Genomic DNA, 15125 nt, shown 5'->3' with positions numbered 1-15125 from the left:
CCACCTAATTGCTTCAAACAATGAGTTCATCCATCTGCAAACATCTTGCCCATCCTTCTGGTTGGCACCTCTTCTAGGAAAAACTTAGAAGAGGAAAGTTAGTGGGATCCTATGATGTTGCTGGTAGTTTTAGGCCATAACTTAGCACTTGTTAGCTCCCTCCTTAACTAACTATTTGGGACTTCTCTCATCCTTGCTAGCACCCTTGCTCATCTGAGTTGCTAGCTTGGAGGAGTTACATAGACCTCATCCTTAAGAGGTCTGGAGCCCTGGTCACAGGTACTTTTCAGGCTATGACTTGTGCCTTTGTCCATTCTTTGTCATGACTGGACAGAGGAGTATTAAGAAATGTTTCTGTGTAAGACTGTTGAATCACAGACCTTTACCTCTGAAACAAATAATACATTATATGTTAAAAAAAAAAAGAAGAAGATAGTAGGAAGGGTAAAATGAAGGGGGGAAATAGGAGAGGGAGACAAACCATGAGGGACTATGGACTCTGAGAAACAAACTGAGGGTTCTAGAGGGGAGGGGGCTGGGAGGATGGGTTAGCCTGGTGATGGGTATTAAAGAGGGCACATTCTGTGTGGAGCACTGGGTGTTATGCACAAACAATGAAACATGGAACACTAGATCCAAAACTAATGATGTAATGTATGGTGATTAACATAACATAATAAAATTAAAAAACAAGAAATGCTTCTATGGATTATCAGGGTGTGAAAACTATTTTTCCTGCTTCTGATAATCAGGGTCAATTACTTAAAAGATAGTTAACCCTTTCCTTGACTGCTGGCTTCTTAGCTGAATAGTACATACAAACACAACATCAGTGGAAAATAGCTTGATTGATAGGGGCCCAGACAAGGAAATATCAGAACATGAAGACAGTGTACTCTAGAGAAGAGACATATGTATGGACAGATAAGAATAGGAATAAATTGTGAATATATTTACATAGCATATCAACACCCATCAAAAAGCATCCACTATGGAACTGGCACAAGTAGATCAAAGACTTGACGAGCTGATGTCACCCAGAGGCTGTCCTGGGTTATCCCAGAACTGGCATAAGGAACTTATTAATGGAGTGGCTATGATGGCAGGTGTGGAGTTTGTGCATGACTGTAAATGTTTGAGTTTCCTTCCAATAATCCCATCATTGTCAAATGTCCAAGCTACCAGCAACAAGGACTTAGAAATAAGTTAGTTACATTGGATTCCATCTACCTTTGAAGGAGCAGCATTTCATTTTGACTGGAATTGATCCAAGTATGGGTTTGCCTTTCTGGATCTTAACACCTCAAGCAGCACCACTATCAGAGGGCTTACAGAGTAGCCACATTAGGGAGTTGGCCAATAACACATTATTTCTCCCACCTTCTGAAGCCCATTTGTTTTATAATGTCTTCAACAAGTTAGCCACTTGCTCACTCATGTTAATTAGCATGAAGTTACTGCTATAGTCAAGTGGACCAGTAGAATGTACTGAGGGAATCTAGATGGGACAGGTGACTTTGGACTATATTATCACAGAGCATGGGAGACAACACAGCCCTAAAAGAACATAAATGCATACTATTCTGCTTCCTTTGTGAATGGAACTTCTGCTCCATTTTTCCTGATGAGGATGGAACAATGAATTCACCAGATTAATGGCCACATATTATGTACCTGAGGGCATATTTGTCTACTCTAGAAAAGTTCTTTTGATATATTAATGAAAAGTAAGATAATTAATTTCCTCTCAATGATATTAAAATATACTGAAATGTTATCACATAAGTTACATAGGCAGTATGTATGATCTTTATTGAATGGAATATAATCAAATATGGAAAATATTGTCATGTGGAAAAGGGCTGGGACTGAAACTGGTGAGCACAAGGTGTAGAATCAGGACCAATATACAAGGAAATGAGTTTTATTTCAATACAAGGAATGATTTTGTAGCTCAGTTGTGCAGGATAAGATGAGTGGTTGGGAGTAGATCATTCCCTGACATTACAAGTCTTCTAACAAGGGTTTGACAACTTCTTTGAACATGTAGTTGTGGTGCAAGTTGCAGAGTAATATTTTGGGTAAGTGACTTTCAAGGATACTTCTAAAACTGAGATTATTGAAGTCTAATATATTCTCTACAGGATGATAATGTTCAAATATTCATTCATTTGTATGTATTGTATTCTTGGCTTTCTTTCCTTGAATGACTATGGTAGAAAAGTATCCACTATTTGGGAAATGCATCACATTTTCAAGCACGAATGAGAATTTTTAATTGTTTCAATGTTCATATGTAGAAATGCCTGCATTCAGGCATACATACAAATTGATATTTTAAATATATATTTCAATTTCTTGACATGAGATAAAGGATTGATATTTTATATAAATAAAACTTTTTAAAGTTTGGATAGCAGTGAAAAACTGGTTAATGAAATTGGTAGTGAAAAGAGCAATAGACAAATCCAGTGTCTGAATACTTGAAAGCATTTCCCAATGAAGTCACAGACAAAAACTAGTTCTTAAAACCTTCAACAAGATATATATATATATATATATATATGGAGAAGAGAGAGAGAGAGTACTTTTATATGTATATATATGGTACATTTATGAGCCTTGTTCAATTATAATGTACAAAGCTTTTCTACTGAAACTACTTATGAAGTTTTCATTAACGAATGGGAAAACATTTATTTGCAAGCTCACCTCATCATATTATAGAAAAAAATACATTATTTTAAAAAGGATATAATCTAGGATTTTAAATTTAACCAAATCATATCTATTTTATAAAAGGTTAAAATCAATCAAGTAAATTTAGCAAAATACTTATGCTTTTGTTTTAATAGGGTGAGCTCAGATGTTAGAATCAGAGAGACATCTATTCAGTTCCAGATCTGTCATTGTATTATTAGGTGGGTGACTTTTTCTAAATTCCCTTTTCTTCCTGTTTTTTTTTTTTTTGTTACCTTATATATAAAATGGGGATAATTCTAACTAAAGGTAGAGATGAAATAAAGGTTTTGTAAATACTGAATTAGATTAAAAACATAATATATGCTTAACAATGTGCCTGACACATTAAAAAAAAAATAGCACTTACCAAACAGGATTATTGATAGCATAACTAATGCTAAATTATTAGTAGTAATAATAACACATTTTTACTAAAACTTTAATTATTTACTACTTAGTAGTGTATATACTTAGTGTACTAAAAAGTCTTTTGTTTTAACCAAGACACTGTGAAGTATAGCCTAAAGCAAATATCACAAGCAGATTTGATTTGAGAGGATTCTTTTCCTCTATCTTGAGGGATAAACTTAAATGCAATTCTCACTGTTATTTACTACGAAAGAGAAACATCATGATTAGGAATTAACTAATGAGTGAGGTCCCATTATCTGTATGCTTATTTTGATTCTATTCTGCCTATATAAATGGAACTTTATATTGGGGAAACTCCTAGCATTTCAGAAAACGTCTGTTTTCGTCATCACAGTAACCCTTGAAATAGGTATAATTTTCCAATTCCACAGTTTTATAAGAAGACATCCAGTATAATTAAATGTCTTTCCAGGTCATTTGGGATGGTGAGTAATGCAGGTGGGGTTTGAACACAGACTTTCCTTCTCCTCTTTGCTCTTTTTATTACCAGCAAGATATCTCCTAGAGCTTCTCAAAAGGGGATTTCAAAAGATCCTCGTCTGGAGGTGAAACCACAGATTCCAATCAGTGTAGTTACAAATAATTTAGGGCACTAGAATTGTTGATGTAATCTGTAAGCACATCAGACATAATTAACATGAGTCCTCTTTTACTTTGAAGGGTCTCTGCTTTTTTTTTTTTTTTTGAGTTAGATACATGATAGGTAGTTCATAGAATCAGAACTGAAATGTTCAGACAGAATCACATAATGAATAGGGAAAAAGTGAAGAGTAGCTCCTGAATAGAATTTGATAGTGATATACCATGATGATTTTATAAAAGATGTAAAGGTTTAAGATGCACTGCTTGTGAATTTGCATTTGTCCTTAGTTAGTATCTTTCTCCCCCTCTCTCTCCATCTCTATATCTCCTCATCAATACTTCAATATATCGTCCATGTGCAATAATGCCTCTTTTATTAATAAAATGTTATTTTAAGGGTATAAGAACATATTAATTTTTTGCTGCATAGTCATGCTGTTAGAAATGTGTGTGTGTGTGTGTATGTGTGTATCTGGGTATCTGGTTAAATTAGATCCTCAAGAACTTCCAGAGGTTAAGTGAGCAGAAAGGCATGCATGAGATCTGAAATCTTGCAATACTTGAATTTGTTTGGATGATGAGAAATCGGTCCAAAACAGGTTTCTGGAAAAGTAATTTCTTGGGGCTCCTGGGTGGCTCAGTCGTTAAGCGTCTGCCTTTGGCTCAGCTTATGATCCCAGGGTCCTGGGATCGAGCCCCCCATTGGGCTCCCTGCTCCGCGGGAGGCCTGCTTCTCCCTCTCCCACTCCCCCTGCTTGTGTTCCCTCTCTTGCTGTGCCTCTCTGTCAAATAAATAAATAAAATCTTTAAAAAAAATTTAAAAAAGTAATTTCTCAATAAAATTTGCTGAGCACATTAATGAGTACTTATCTATCCTGTAATCTATTTTCAACCTTCAAATTGGTCAGACAGGGTCAGAAGGCAAGGATGGCTAACCCAGTAAATTGTAGTCTTTTTTTAATGTTAGCATTAAAAGTTTCAGAGGCTTATATGCGGTAAGTTTAAAATCATTGTGTCTTGTGTTTCACAGTAAGGAAGAAAATAATTTAAATTCTCATAAACTGGTGATGTTCAGAATCTTTTCATTTTCCTTTGGTAATTGCTTTCAGAGATAAATGCACTTGTATAGCACAAAATTAAATATATTCCTTGCTTTGGTCATTAAATGCTTAACATAATTATGCTAATTAAAACTTCGTTATCAGATTTTCTATAGAGATCATCCTTTCTTGTATCTAAACTGTTACTTTTGGCTATACTTGATGCTGCTACCTTTTTACTCCCTAATGGGATAAGGAAATTTTACAATTGCTAAATCCAGTGATGATTTTTTTCAACTTCATCTTTTTTGACTTTTCAGTTGTGATGGATCTGATCACTCTCTCCCTCTTTGAGACAGTCTCTTCATTTGACTCCCATGGTTTCCGCAAACCACACTGACTACTACCTCTCAAGGTCTTTTGTTGGTTTCTCTTCATCTCCCTAAGCTTTTATTGTTGGAGCACCTTTGATTGTTCCATTTTCTACCTGCACTCAGTCTCTTGATAATCTCATAACATTTATGGCTTTAAGTACTCTAAGGACTTCTAGAGTTATATCCTCAACTTAGATTCCACATCCCTCTACCCCTGTCAATTCCAGAGTCTTATAACCAAACACTTATTCAACATTTCTACCATTAGCTATGCCATCTCAGTAAGTCCAGTCAAACACCTGATCTTCTCCGTCAAGCCTATTTCTCCTAATGTCTTCCTAAATTAGTAAAAGACAAATCCAGGCTTGCAAGAACGTGGACCAAAAACTTGGAATATCTTGGGCTCTCTCTTTCTCTCACACACCCCATATTCGTTCCAGCCACTATTCAGTGCCGTTTTATAGTGAGATTTTTTTCAAGTCTATTTTTCTTCATCTCCACTGCTATCACCCTGAGAGAGACAACATCTCCTTTGGATTAACAGAACTTCTTTCCTATCTATCCTGTAATCTATTTTCAACACAGCAGCCAGGATAATCTTATTAAAAAGTAACTCAGATTGTGTTAATCTCTACTCACATCCTTTTAATGGCTTCCCATCTCACTCAGACTAAAAGTCAGATTTCTCCTATAGATTTAAATCTCTGTCTAAACTAGATTATAACATCCGACCTGGCTCCCACCTCATTCCTCACTCCTCACCCCATGCCCCCATCTCCTCCTTCACTGCCCTTTGTTCCAGGAGCACTTTCTTTGCTGTTCTCTCACATCCCAGATAAACCCACCAAAGAGTCTTCTGCTTGCTGCTTCCCCTACTTGGAATTCCATCTTCTTGGAATCCAAGTTCACTTCCTTGCTTCCTTCAGATATTTGTTTCAACTCAGTGAGGACTTTCTGTAATGCTTTATTTGATATTATACCACTTCCCCTCCTGGCATGCCCTATTCTTCTTCCCTAACTTATTTTTCTCCACATTTTAATTTTTAAACATGACTTGCTCTAATTCGTAATCTACACTTAACTTGTTTCTGTAGTTAAATGTCTGAAGGCTGTCCGTGGTGTGCACTATTGTGTCTCCAGTGCCTGGGCTGTTATTAAAGTATTAGTAAGTGTCTGTTAATTGATATGAGTATATCTCAAATTAAAATAAGAAGTTTATATTTTTTAAATTTATTTCATGTCCATAAGTATTGTCAGAAAAAAATTTAATATTCAATACCTAATGTGTGTCTGACATCTTTATTTTCTCTTTCTCAAAAAAAAAAAAAGTGGAACATGCCATATGCCATTCAGTGGCTTCCTAAGCATGTTTTACTGGCTTCACTTACATTAATTGTATCTTTTTAAAAATATTTATATTTTTGATATTTTGTATTGCATTCAAATTTAAAATTAATTTTATTGCCACTTGATGTCATCATTCAAACAATATTTAGACTTTTCCCTGAAATAAGTGGATGTACTTTATTTGTTCACCATAAATATTTTACAGGCATAATATGGGTTAAATACTCTTTGTAAAAGGCTGTATATGATAAAATAAAGGCCAAGGCTAAGCTAGAAATCTAATATGTGATCTATATATAATTATAATCATGCAAACTAAAAATATATGTATGTATTATATAAAATATCAAGGAATAGTTTATGTAATATTACCTTCAGCATAACCTTCATTTTTACACTCCTAACAAAAAAAATAGAAAGGAAAAAAAAGAAAAAGAACAAAAAAGCTTCAAGGTTATAAAACTGGACCATCATCTCCCCCAAATTCAACTCTTTTGCTTAGCTTCTTTAAACTTCTCACAAAGGTAAAAATGAAATAAAAGATATATATATCTATAGATATATATATATAGAGAGAGAATTAACATTTTTGTCAGAAAAATTTTTAGGAAATACAATGCAGTGATTAAGATTGTGGAATCTGGAGCAAAATGCCTGGGTTTAAATTCCTGCCCTAGCACTTACTACACTTATTTGACCAAGATGCTTACCATTTCCTTGCCATAGTTTTCTAAGCTATTAAATGGGGATAGTAATAGAACCTACATAATAAGATTATTTATAAAATTAAATGACTTATGCCTAAGAAATGCTTATGTAAATTCCTGGCATGTAGTAAGTGCTAAAGAATGTTTGATAGCTAAATACATAGGGAAAGAAAAATATATTCAATATATTTATATTTATATATTTATATTCAAATCAAGGTATATTCTACTGGTAAAAGAAAAAAAAACATATTGAGAGGTAAATTTGACTATTAAGAGTTTAAACACCTGGGGTGGCTGAGTCATTAAGTGTCTGCCTTTGGCTCAGATCATGATCCCAGGGTCCTGGGATCGAACCCCACATCGGGCTCCTTGCTCCGCAGGAAGTCTGCTTCTCCTTCTCCCACTCCCCCTGCTTGTGTTCCCTCTCTCACTGTGTCTCTCTCTCTGTCAAATAAGTAAATAAAATCTTAAAAAAAAAAAGAGTTTAAACACCAGAAAGTGAAGATCTTGTCTAGTTAGAAAATATTTAGGCCAAGAAGAAACAACCTTTTTTTTTCTTTTAGCATTTGTCACTTTTTAATTTGCACCATTTAACTGCAAACACCTTTAATTCCCTTGTGGTGCTGAAAATTCTGCAAGAATGTTCATCTTTGTATCCTCTGCCCAACAGCACTTGCATATATATAGAAATTGACTCAGGGCTCTTTTGGTGAAGAATTTCAACAATGATAGAGATTGAGTATTATCCCATTTTGATATTTAAGTTGGCTCTTATTTCCTTCTATTGTGTAGTGGAAAACATTGAAATTCCAGAGAAAAAAATGAAGAAGATTCTTATAACATATGTCTTAATTTAATTCCACAAGAATGAATTGTATAATTTAAATATACTTTCATTAAAATTGCTATTTAATACATTCCCGATTTTCACTGTAGACTCATTTTTCTTTAAAAACTGAGATAACTTAGATAAAGTTTACACTAATAACAAAATATCTTAGTAGTTTATTCAGAGTGGAAACTTTCAAGATTTTTCATATTCCAGACATCATCATTGGATAAAAGAAGATTGGAATATGCCTCCATTGTTTTTTAAAGATTTTATTTATTTATTTGAGAGAGAGAGAATGAGAGAGAGCATGAGGGGGGTAAGGTCAGAGGGAGAAATAGACTCCCGGCTGAGCAGGGAGCCTGATGCGGGACTCCATTCCAGGACTCCAGGATCAAGACCTGAGCTGAAGGCAGACGCTTAACAGACTGAGCCATCCAGGTGCCCCTATACCTCCATTTCTAGGCGCATTATCTTTATGCTCTAGCGTCTCTTCCTTCTGATAAAACCTTGGAAAAAACTCATGTCAGTGAAAATAAACCCCACCATATTAAGATCCAAGGTGAACGTTCTCTTTCCAATTAAGTTCCAATCATGTCACAGTCTTTTAAATAAGATAATAAACTTATTTTTCCAGTTTTGTTGAGAATTGACATGCATCACTGTTTAAGGTGTATAGCATGATGGTTTGACTTATACATATATTATGAAAGGATTACAATAGGGTTAGTTAATATTCATCTTCTCACATAGATACAGTAAAAGAAAATAAAAAAAATTCCCGTGATGAGAACCCTTAGGATCTAGTCTTTTAACAACTCTCCTATATATCACACAGCAATGTTAACTTTAGTCATCGTGGTATACATGACATCCTTAGTATTTATAACTGGAAATTGAAGTAATAAGCCTATTTTTTATAAAGATTTATTTATTTGAGAGAGAGAGAGATTGAATCATGGGGGGGTTCAGAGAGAGAGAGAGACAGAGGGGGAAGGAGGGAAGCAGACTCTCAGCTGAGCATGGAGCCCACTGCAGGGCAATCTCATGACCCTGATATCATGACCTGAGCCAAAATCAAGAGTCAGACTCAACCGACTGAGCCACCCAGGTGCCCCGTAATAAACCTATTTTTAAACTAAAAGTTAATTCACTGTCTTTGTAGAAATTGAAAAATTTGCATCAATCCAACCTATGAACACCTTTCCCCATTATACATCATCATCCACTGTCTAATCTGGTTAGGCCTTCCTTAGGAATTCCTACCTATGTGCCTTTGAGTATCTATAGTGGGTTAAAGATGGCCATAATACTCTTCATCAAATATCTCACTGAGATGTCAGTTTGAACCCCATACTTTCACGACCACCCCCTCAAGAGGATCTGGGCTGGTCCTGTGACTATTGCAAAAGTGAGGTGGTGCCAATTCTGGGCCTTTAAGAAGACTCAGCAGTTTTTGTTTTCTCCCTCTTGGAACACAGATTCTTGGGATGTTCCCTTTTGGATCTTGGCTACCAGGTTGTGAGAAGCTCAGGCTATGTGGAGGGGCCATATAGAGAACTGAGAGGCTCCAACTAACTGCCCCAGATGATCTTCCAGCTGACGGTACCAACTGTTACCATGTGAGGGAGCCATCCTGGCCCAGCAAGATCTAAGCCCCAAGACCCAGCCTTTATCATTCCAAGCAGAACTGCTTAGCTGAGACCATTCAAATGCAAAGAATCAGGAGAGATAGTGAGATAGTTGTTTTAAGTTATCAAATTTTGGAGTAGAGCTATAACTAGAGCAATATCCTGTTTCTTTCCAATTTATTCCAATTGCCTTTATATTACTTTTTCAACTAGACTGTAAATTATTCATGGTCACAGATCTTGCTCTATTTGCTTCCCATGTGTCCCTGTAGCTATTAACACATTGCTAGACACATGGGACTCTGATTACCTGAGGTTCCCAGCTGAATCATAAATAACAAAATGGAGAAGCAAAAAGAGGTAAAAGGGGGCTTTTGGATATAAGACAAATTTTTAAAGACAGGATTTTTATTAAACCAATATTAATAACTAATGTAAAAAAAGTATCTTTCCATTTAATCTGTATTATCTGAACAAAGGAATTAACTGTCATTTTATGTTTTTGTTTGTTTGTAAACTGAACTTAACTATTAAGTTTAGTTAGAAGCATTGTCATCTATTGGAAATTTATATATGGAATTGTAAAAGAAGACCAGATTGAGTGGAAATTATGATCTGATTCAAATAAATAAAGAGATAAATAAGTAAATGGAGGAAAAAAGCAAAAGTGATTGTTTGGAGCTACACAGTAAAAGGGGTGAACATAATAATTTTCTCTCTCTAGTTTCTACCATATATTCTGCATGTATTTGATGTGGGAAGTAACAGTTATTATACCCAGTCACTGAAACTAACAGTGTTCTGGGAATGGGTACTGTTTGCAAGACCATTTAGTAGTGTAATGATAATGAAGCATAATTCATGTCAGAATCCTGGATTCAGCAAACAGAATGACAATATGACAGTATGTCTATCTGTGATCCAGGGCTTTTTTTCAGGGGGGGAGGGTATGAAGAAACCATTATTTAAAATGTGAAGGATTTTTAATTTTTTTAATTCTAAGTTTACTTTTGAGTACTTTTATTTCTTGTTAATAACATCTATAAGGCAGAAAATGTCTAATATACTTAAATAATGCCCCCAAACCTTTCCTTGAGGACCAAGCCTCCCAGCAGAATCTCTCCATGCTATGTTTCTTCTCAGAATTCATATTTCTATGTTTCAGAGAGAGAAAAAGATTAGAAAATAATGCAGAATACAAAAGGCAGTGTGTGTGTGTGTGGGGGGGGGGTGGAGGAATTAAGCCTCTTGCTCTCTGGATTTGTAAAAAATTGAAGGGTAATTGGTCTTTGCATAAAGGACATATTTAAAAACACTTATGAAACGTGTTTATATACTTTTTGAAACGCAAGTGATTCACAAAGACAAACACTGCAGCACAAAGCTTTATTCATGCAGTCATACAGCCAATATATATCGTTCAAATGCATTTTAAAATCATAATGTGAGGAGTTGAAGTCATAATAACTCTTTAACACTCACATCTGTGTCTTTCTCAAGTGAGCCACGGATAGAGAGAGTAGACGTGGGTGGCAGAGGGAGGGGGAGGAGAACAGGGAGCGAGCGAGCGAGAGATGAAGAAGAGGGGAAGGAAAGAAGGGAGAGGGAAAATACCAAAATACCGTTCTGGGGCCCACAGTCTCATCTATCCCAAGTATGTGGGCATCGTATCTAGCCTGTAACAAAGAGATGGCCATGGCGCTTCTTTTTGGTTCTAGACAGGGCTGATACAAGGGGGCACTGCTGCATGTCTGTCGCCTCATTTAAGTCACCATTCCTTCAGGAGTTAAGAGCTCTGGATCCCAAGAGTATCCAATGCACGTTGCTAGGCACGCAGGTCTCTTGGAGAGGCTGCCCAGGTTCGTGCGTGTGCGCTCAGGGGCGTTGGTGCATCTATATGTCAGGGAGAGGGAGGAGTCCCTTCTGCCAGAGATAAGTCTCGATCCCCACATTTTCTAGGTATCATGGGAGGTGTACACGAGGTCGGAGGGACAGGTAGCCCTTGCAGTGAAAGAGCGCGGAGTGCGGACAAGCAGGGCGGGGGAGGAGCGCGGTGGCACTGCCAAATCTTAACCGGGCCCCGGGTCTTTGCAGACCCAAGTATAGCGCTCTGGGTCTCCGCGGGAGTCGCTCCAGAAGCTGCTGCCTGAGAACCCCGAGCTTCAGCCCTGCCTCGCTTCGGGATCCTCTTCCTCCTCCCCCACCACGTACCTGGCCTGAGCGGCGGGACCCGTGCCCGGGAAGCCCCTCTCGGCGGGACGGGCCCAGCCTCGGTTCTCCTCGGTCTCCCTCTGCCGCCGCCGCGTCCGGGCTTGCTGCGCTCCCGCCGGCACCATGGAGGAATCGGGGTAAACCCGCGAGCGCCGGCGACTTTTTCTCCGGAGTCTCTGGCCTGGCGCCTTTTGGGTGAGATGAGTGGGGGAGCGGGTATCTATACCGGTCTGAGGTTGCCCCGAGAAGCCCTGACCGAGAAAGAGAGGCTCGGCGGAGACTGGCAGCTGCAAGTCTACGTCCTGCAGCGTCTTCACCCTCCCCTTCTTCTTCGCATCGGGGTTTGTTTATATAGGGTCTGGAAGCTGGGAGGAACTGCCCACCCCCTCCAGGCGGCCCGCCCTCCCCTCCCGGGCTCGGGCTCCCGCACGTGGTCGGCACTAGCAGCCTCTCGGCGGAAGGCAGACGACAGCGAGCGAGGAGCGGGCGGCCGGGAGCTAGCGCGGCTCAGCTTCGCCTACTGCTCGCCCTCCCCGGCGCCCTCGCCCCTGCCCAGACCAGCGCAGACTCGGCTTCGCCTCCCTCCATCCCCTTCGCGGGAGGCGAGGTTGAACACACCGCCCTTCAGGTGCTCGTGATGTTTCTCTGGGTTCGCTCAATTGCCGGAAAAGAATGGTAACATGAACAGCGGAGCGTGAGAGCGTCACGGGGGGAAGGGGAAGAGATTGATGGGCAGAGCGCTTACTTCGCGGAAGATCACGTTCCGAGGGCTGCGCGAGGCGAAACGGCGCGGCGCCTCCACTTCCTGGCTGGACTCCGCTGACATCTGTAGCCTCCCTTCCAGCAGGTTCCCAGCTCGCGAGCCGCTGCCTGCGGAGGAGAGTTTAGACAGAGCGTGAGCATCCAGGAGTTTGTGGACCTCCATCCAAATAGGAGTTGTGCTCCGGTGCCCGTGTCCCTGGATCCGTGTGGAGCCCGCCAGCACGCTGGCTTCAGAGGGAGTTGAACTTGAGTTCAGGTGGGTTATCCCAGGGGGAGCACAGGAGGAGACAGACGTTCAGGGAAGACGAGGAAGGTGATGTTCCAATGTCAAAAGCGGACGCTTTTCTTCCTGACACTTGCTGGGGCTGAGCCGCTTCCTCCCACGCAGTTCCCCCTACTGACCCGCTCCTCCCCAACGCAACCCTCCCCCACTAAGGGGGGAAAACACCACCACTGCTGTGTTCTTACGTATCTAGCATGCTATAGACTTTCATAACTTATGATTATGTGTCAAATGACCATATTTACTCCATTGCTTTATATTAAGAGAGGCTTAACGATTTCCTCAGTCAAGTCATTTACTTCTAAGCCAATAGATAATGCCTTCGTCATAGTTTTCTGGGGGGAAAGTAACTGTGCGTTTGTTCTGCAGATGCCCAACTCCCTCTGAATCCTGCAGATTGGTGCTGAGCACGCAACAAAAGTTTTTAGCTTCTCCTCAGTTTCTGGTGCTTCGCAGGGGAGAGGAAAGGACTTTGGCATTAAACACAAGAAGCAGTCAGGGAGCCATCTCCTTTAACTTTTCTTCTCTGTTATCATTTGCAATGAAGAGGAAACAGAAGAGATTTCTGCAGATGACTTTGTTATTCATGGTGGCTTTAATTTTCCTGCCCAATATTGGTCTCTGGTCTCTGTACAAGGATAAGCACTTGGTGAAATCTACAGAACCCGGGGAGCAGCAGGTAAGTGCCATCCGGACAAAGCTCACAGGATTGGTAAGAATGCAACTCGCGGGGACACAAGGAAGCAAGTGTGGTAGCCTTGGGTTTTCTCCCAAGTATTTGCAGGGCACGTATTACAAGACTCGAGACTTTGGGGTTTAAGAAAGTCCTTGTTTTAAGATCTCAACTGATGACATGGGTGAAATGTAAAACAAACTAGAAGAGAAGGATAAGGGAGGTCAAGAGGAAGAGAAGACAATCTCTCTCAGTTGGTCTTTAGGTTGATTTTGACTTGAGGTGTATGAAAGGTAACTGCTAATGCGTGGGATATGGAAGTGGGTTTGCTGCAAGTTCAGTCACAGGGATTTGTTTTTGCTTTTCATCCGGTTTGGGTATCTACATTAAAGTGAACTGGGCCAATTAAATCATTAAACTTGTGAAGTAGTTCTCAAAAAACAAGCCACAGCTTTCTATATTTTTGCTTGTAATTTTTGCTTAGCAACAGCTTTTTACTCTGTGGAAACTTAAAGTCTCTGTTTTTTCTCTCCTGTTGCTAAGGTGGTGTGGTGGGGTATACAGGCAGGCAGAGTTATCAAGGATGTCTGTTCAGTTTCACAATCTGGTGATAACAGTTTGTTGCTAAAAGATTTCCTTCATATTTGAAACACTGCGTAGTGTGGTATGTTTTGTTTTCACGTATACGCAATCTGTTAGTATGTGCAACACTCATGACCTAACATAGATCGAAATAACGCTTTCCTAGTAATAATGCAAAAAGTCCTTCATGAAGTGTTGATGAGAAGTAATATTGTTGAATATCTTGTTTATTAATACGTAAAACAGCTTCTGTAATTAAACTTTTAACAATAGAATGCAGTCTTCTTTGTGATACTGATGCAACACTTATTTTTTAACTAGTCCTGTGCATCACCTCAGAATATTAATATTCTTAATTTCAAGGGTCATCACCCATGTACACCGTGTACCTTCCACACATATTATGTGTTTAAATAAAAGTCCATTTGTGGACAACAGGAATATATATCAAAGGTAATTAAGTATTTGTTCTTATACTTAACAAAGTTTAATCTCTTTATACAGTGAGTGGTATACATGTGAAATACATGGAGGTAATCTGCTTTTTCATTTTGAGAAGTGATGGTTACCAGTCTGTAAACTTTAAAGATAACTAGTCGCTTATGGATTTTTGATGGATTGGAATTTTGAGGAAAAATGTTGACATGTTTTTATTTAGTTGTTGATCTCTACCATCCTTTCTAATAGGGATATAACTTTGATTTGAAGTATATTGTTTTGTCATTCCAGGGAAAAAAAGGAAGATGGGCACTTTGAATGTGAAACTTTTTTTTCCTATTTAGATCACTCATTTCTCCACCCTTGTTAAGAAACAAAATTTTGTTAACATTAGTAGTTAATACTAATGTTATTATGTAAAATTTCTATTTCAAAATAGTTAAATGAACAAAAGCAAAATAACTTTTCCTTGAGTTTTGTTAATTCAGT

At 38.7% G+C, this 15125-nt stretch overlaps 1 protein-coding gene across 1 annotated transcript in view; it reads left to right on the top strand.

The window, feature by feature from the left end:
• The first annotated feature begins 13484 nt into the window (after nucleotides 1-13484).
• GALNTL6 (polypeptide N-acetylgalactosaminyltransferase like 6) overlaps nucleotides 13485-15125 on the top strand; it is a 1206234-nt gene continuing 1204593 nt past the window's right edge. The window contains exon 1 of the mRNA XM_088019488.1: nucleotides 13485-13622. Coding sequence (XP_087875614.1) covers nucleotides 13485-13622 — 138 coding nt within the window. The remainder of the gene's footprint in view (nucleotides 13623-15125) is intronic.

Source organism: Eumetopias jubatus, unplaced genomic scaffold (genome assembly GCF_037043125.1).
Source record: "Eumetopias jubatus isolate StellerSeaLion01/CBP00866 unplaced genomic scaffold, mEumJub1_p1.0 scaffold_2, whole genome shotgun sequence".
Classification (NCBI taxonomy): Eukaryota; Metazoa; Chordata; class Mammalia; order Carnivora; family Otariidae; genus Eumetopias; species Eumetopias jubatus.
The sequence above is the reverse complement of the archived record's forward strand: the minus strand, read 5'-3'. Positions and strand labels throughout refer to the sequence as shown.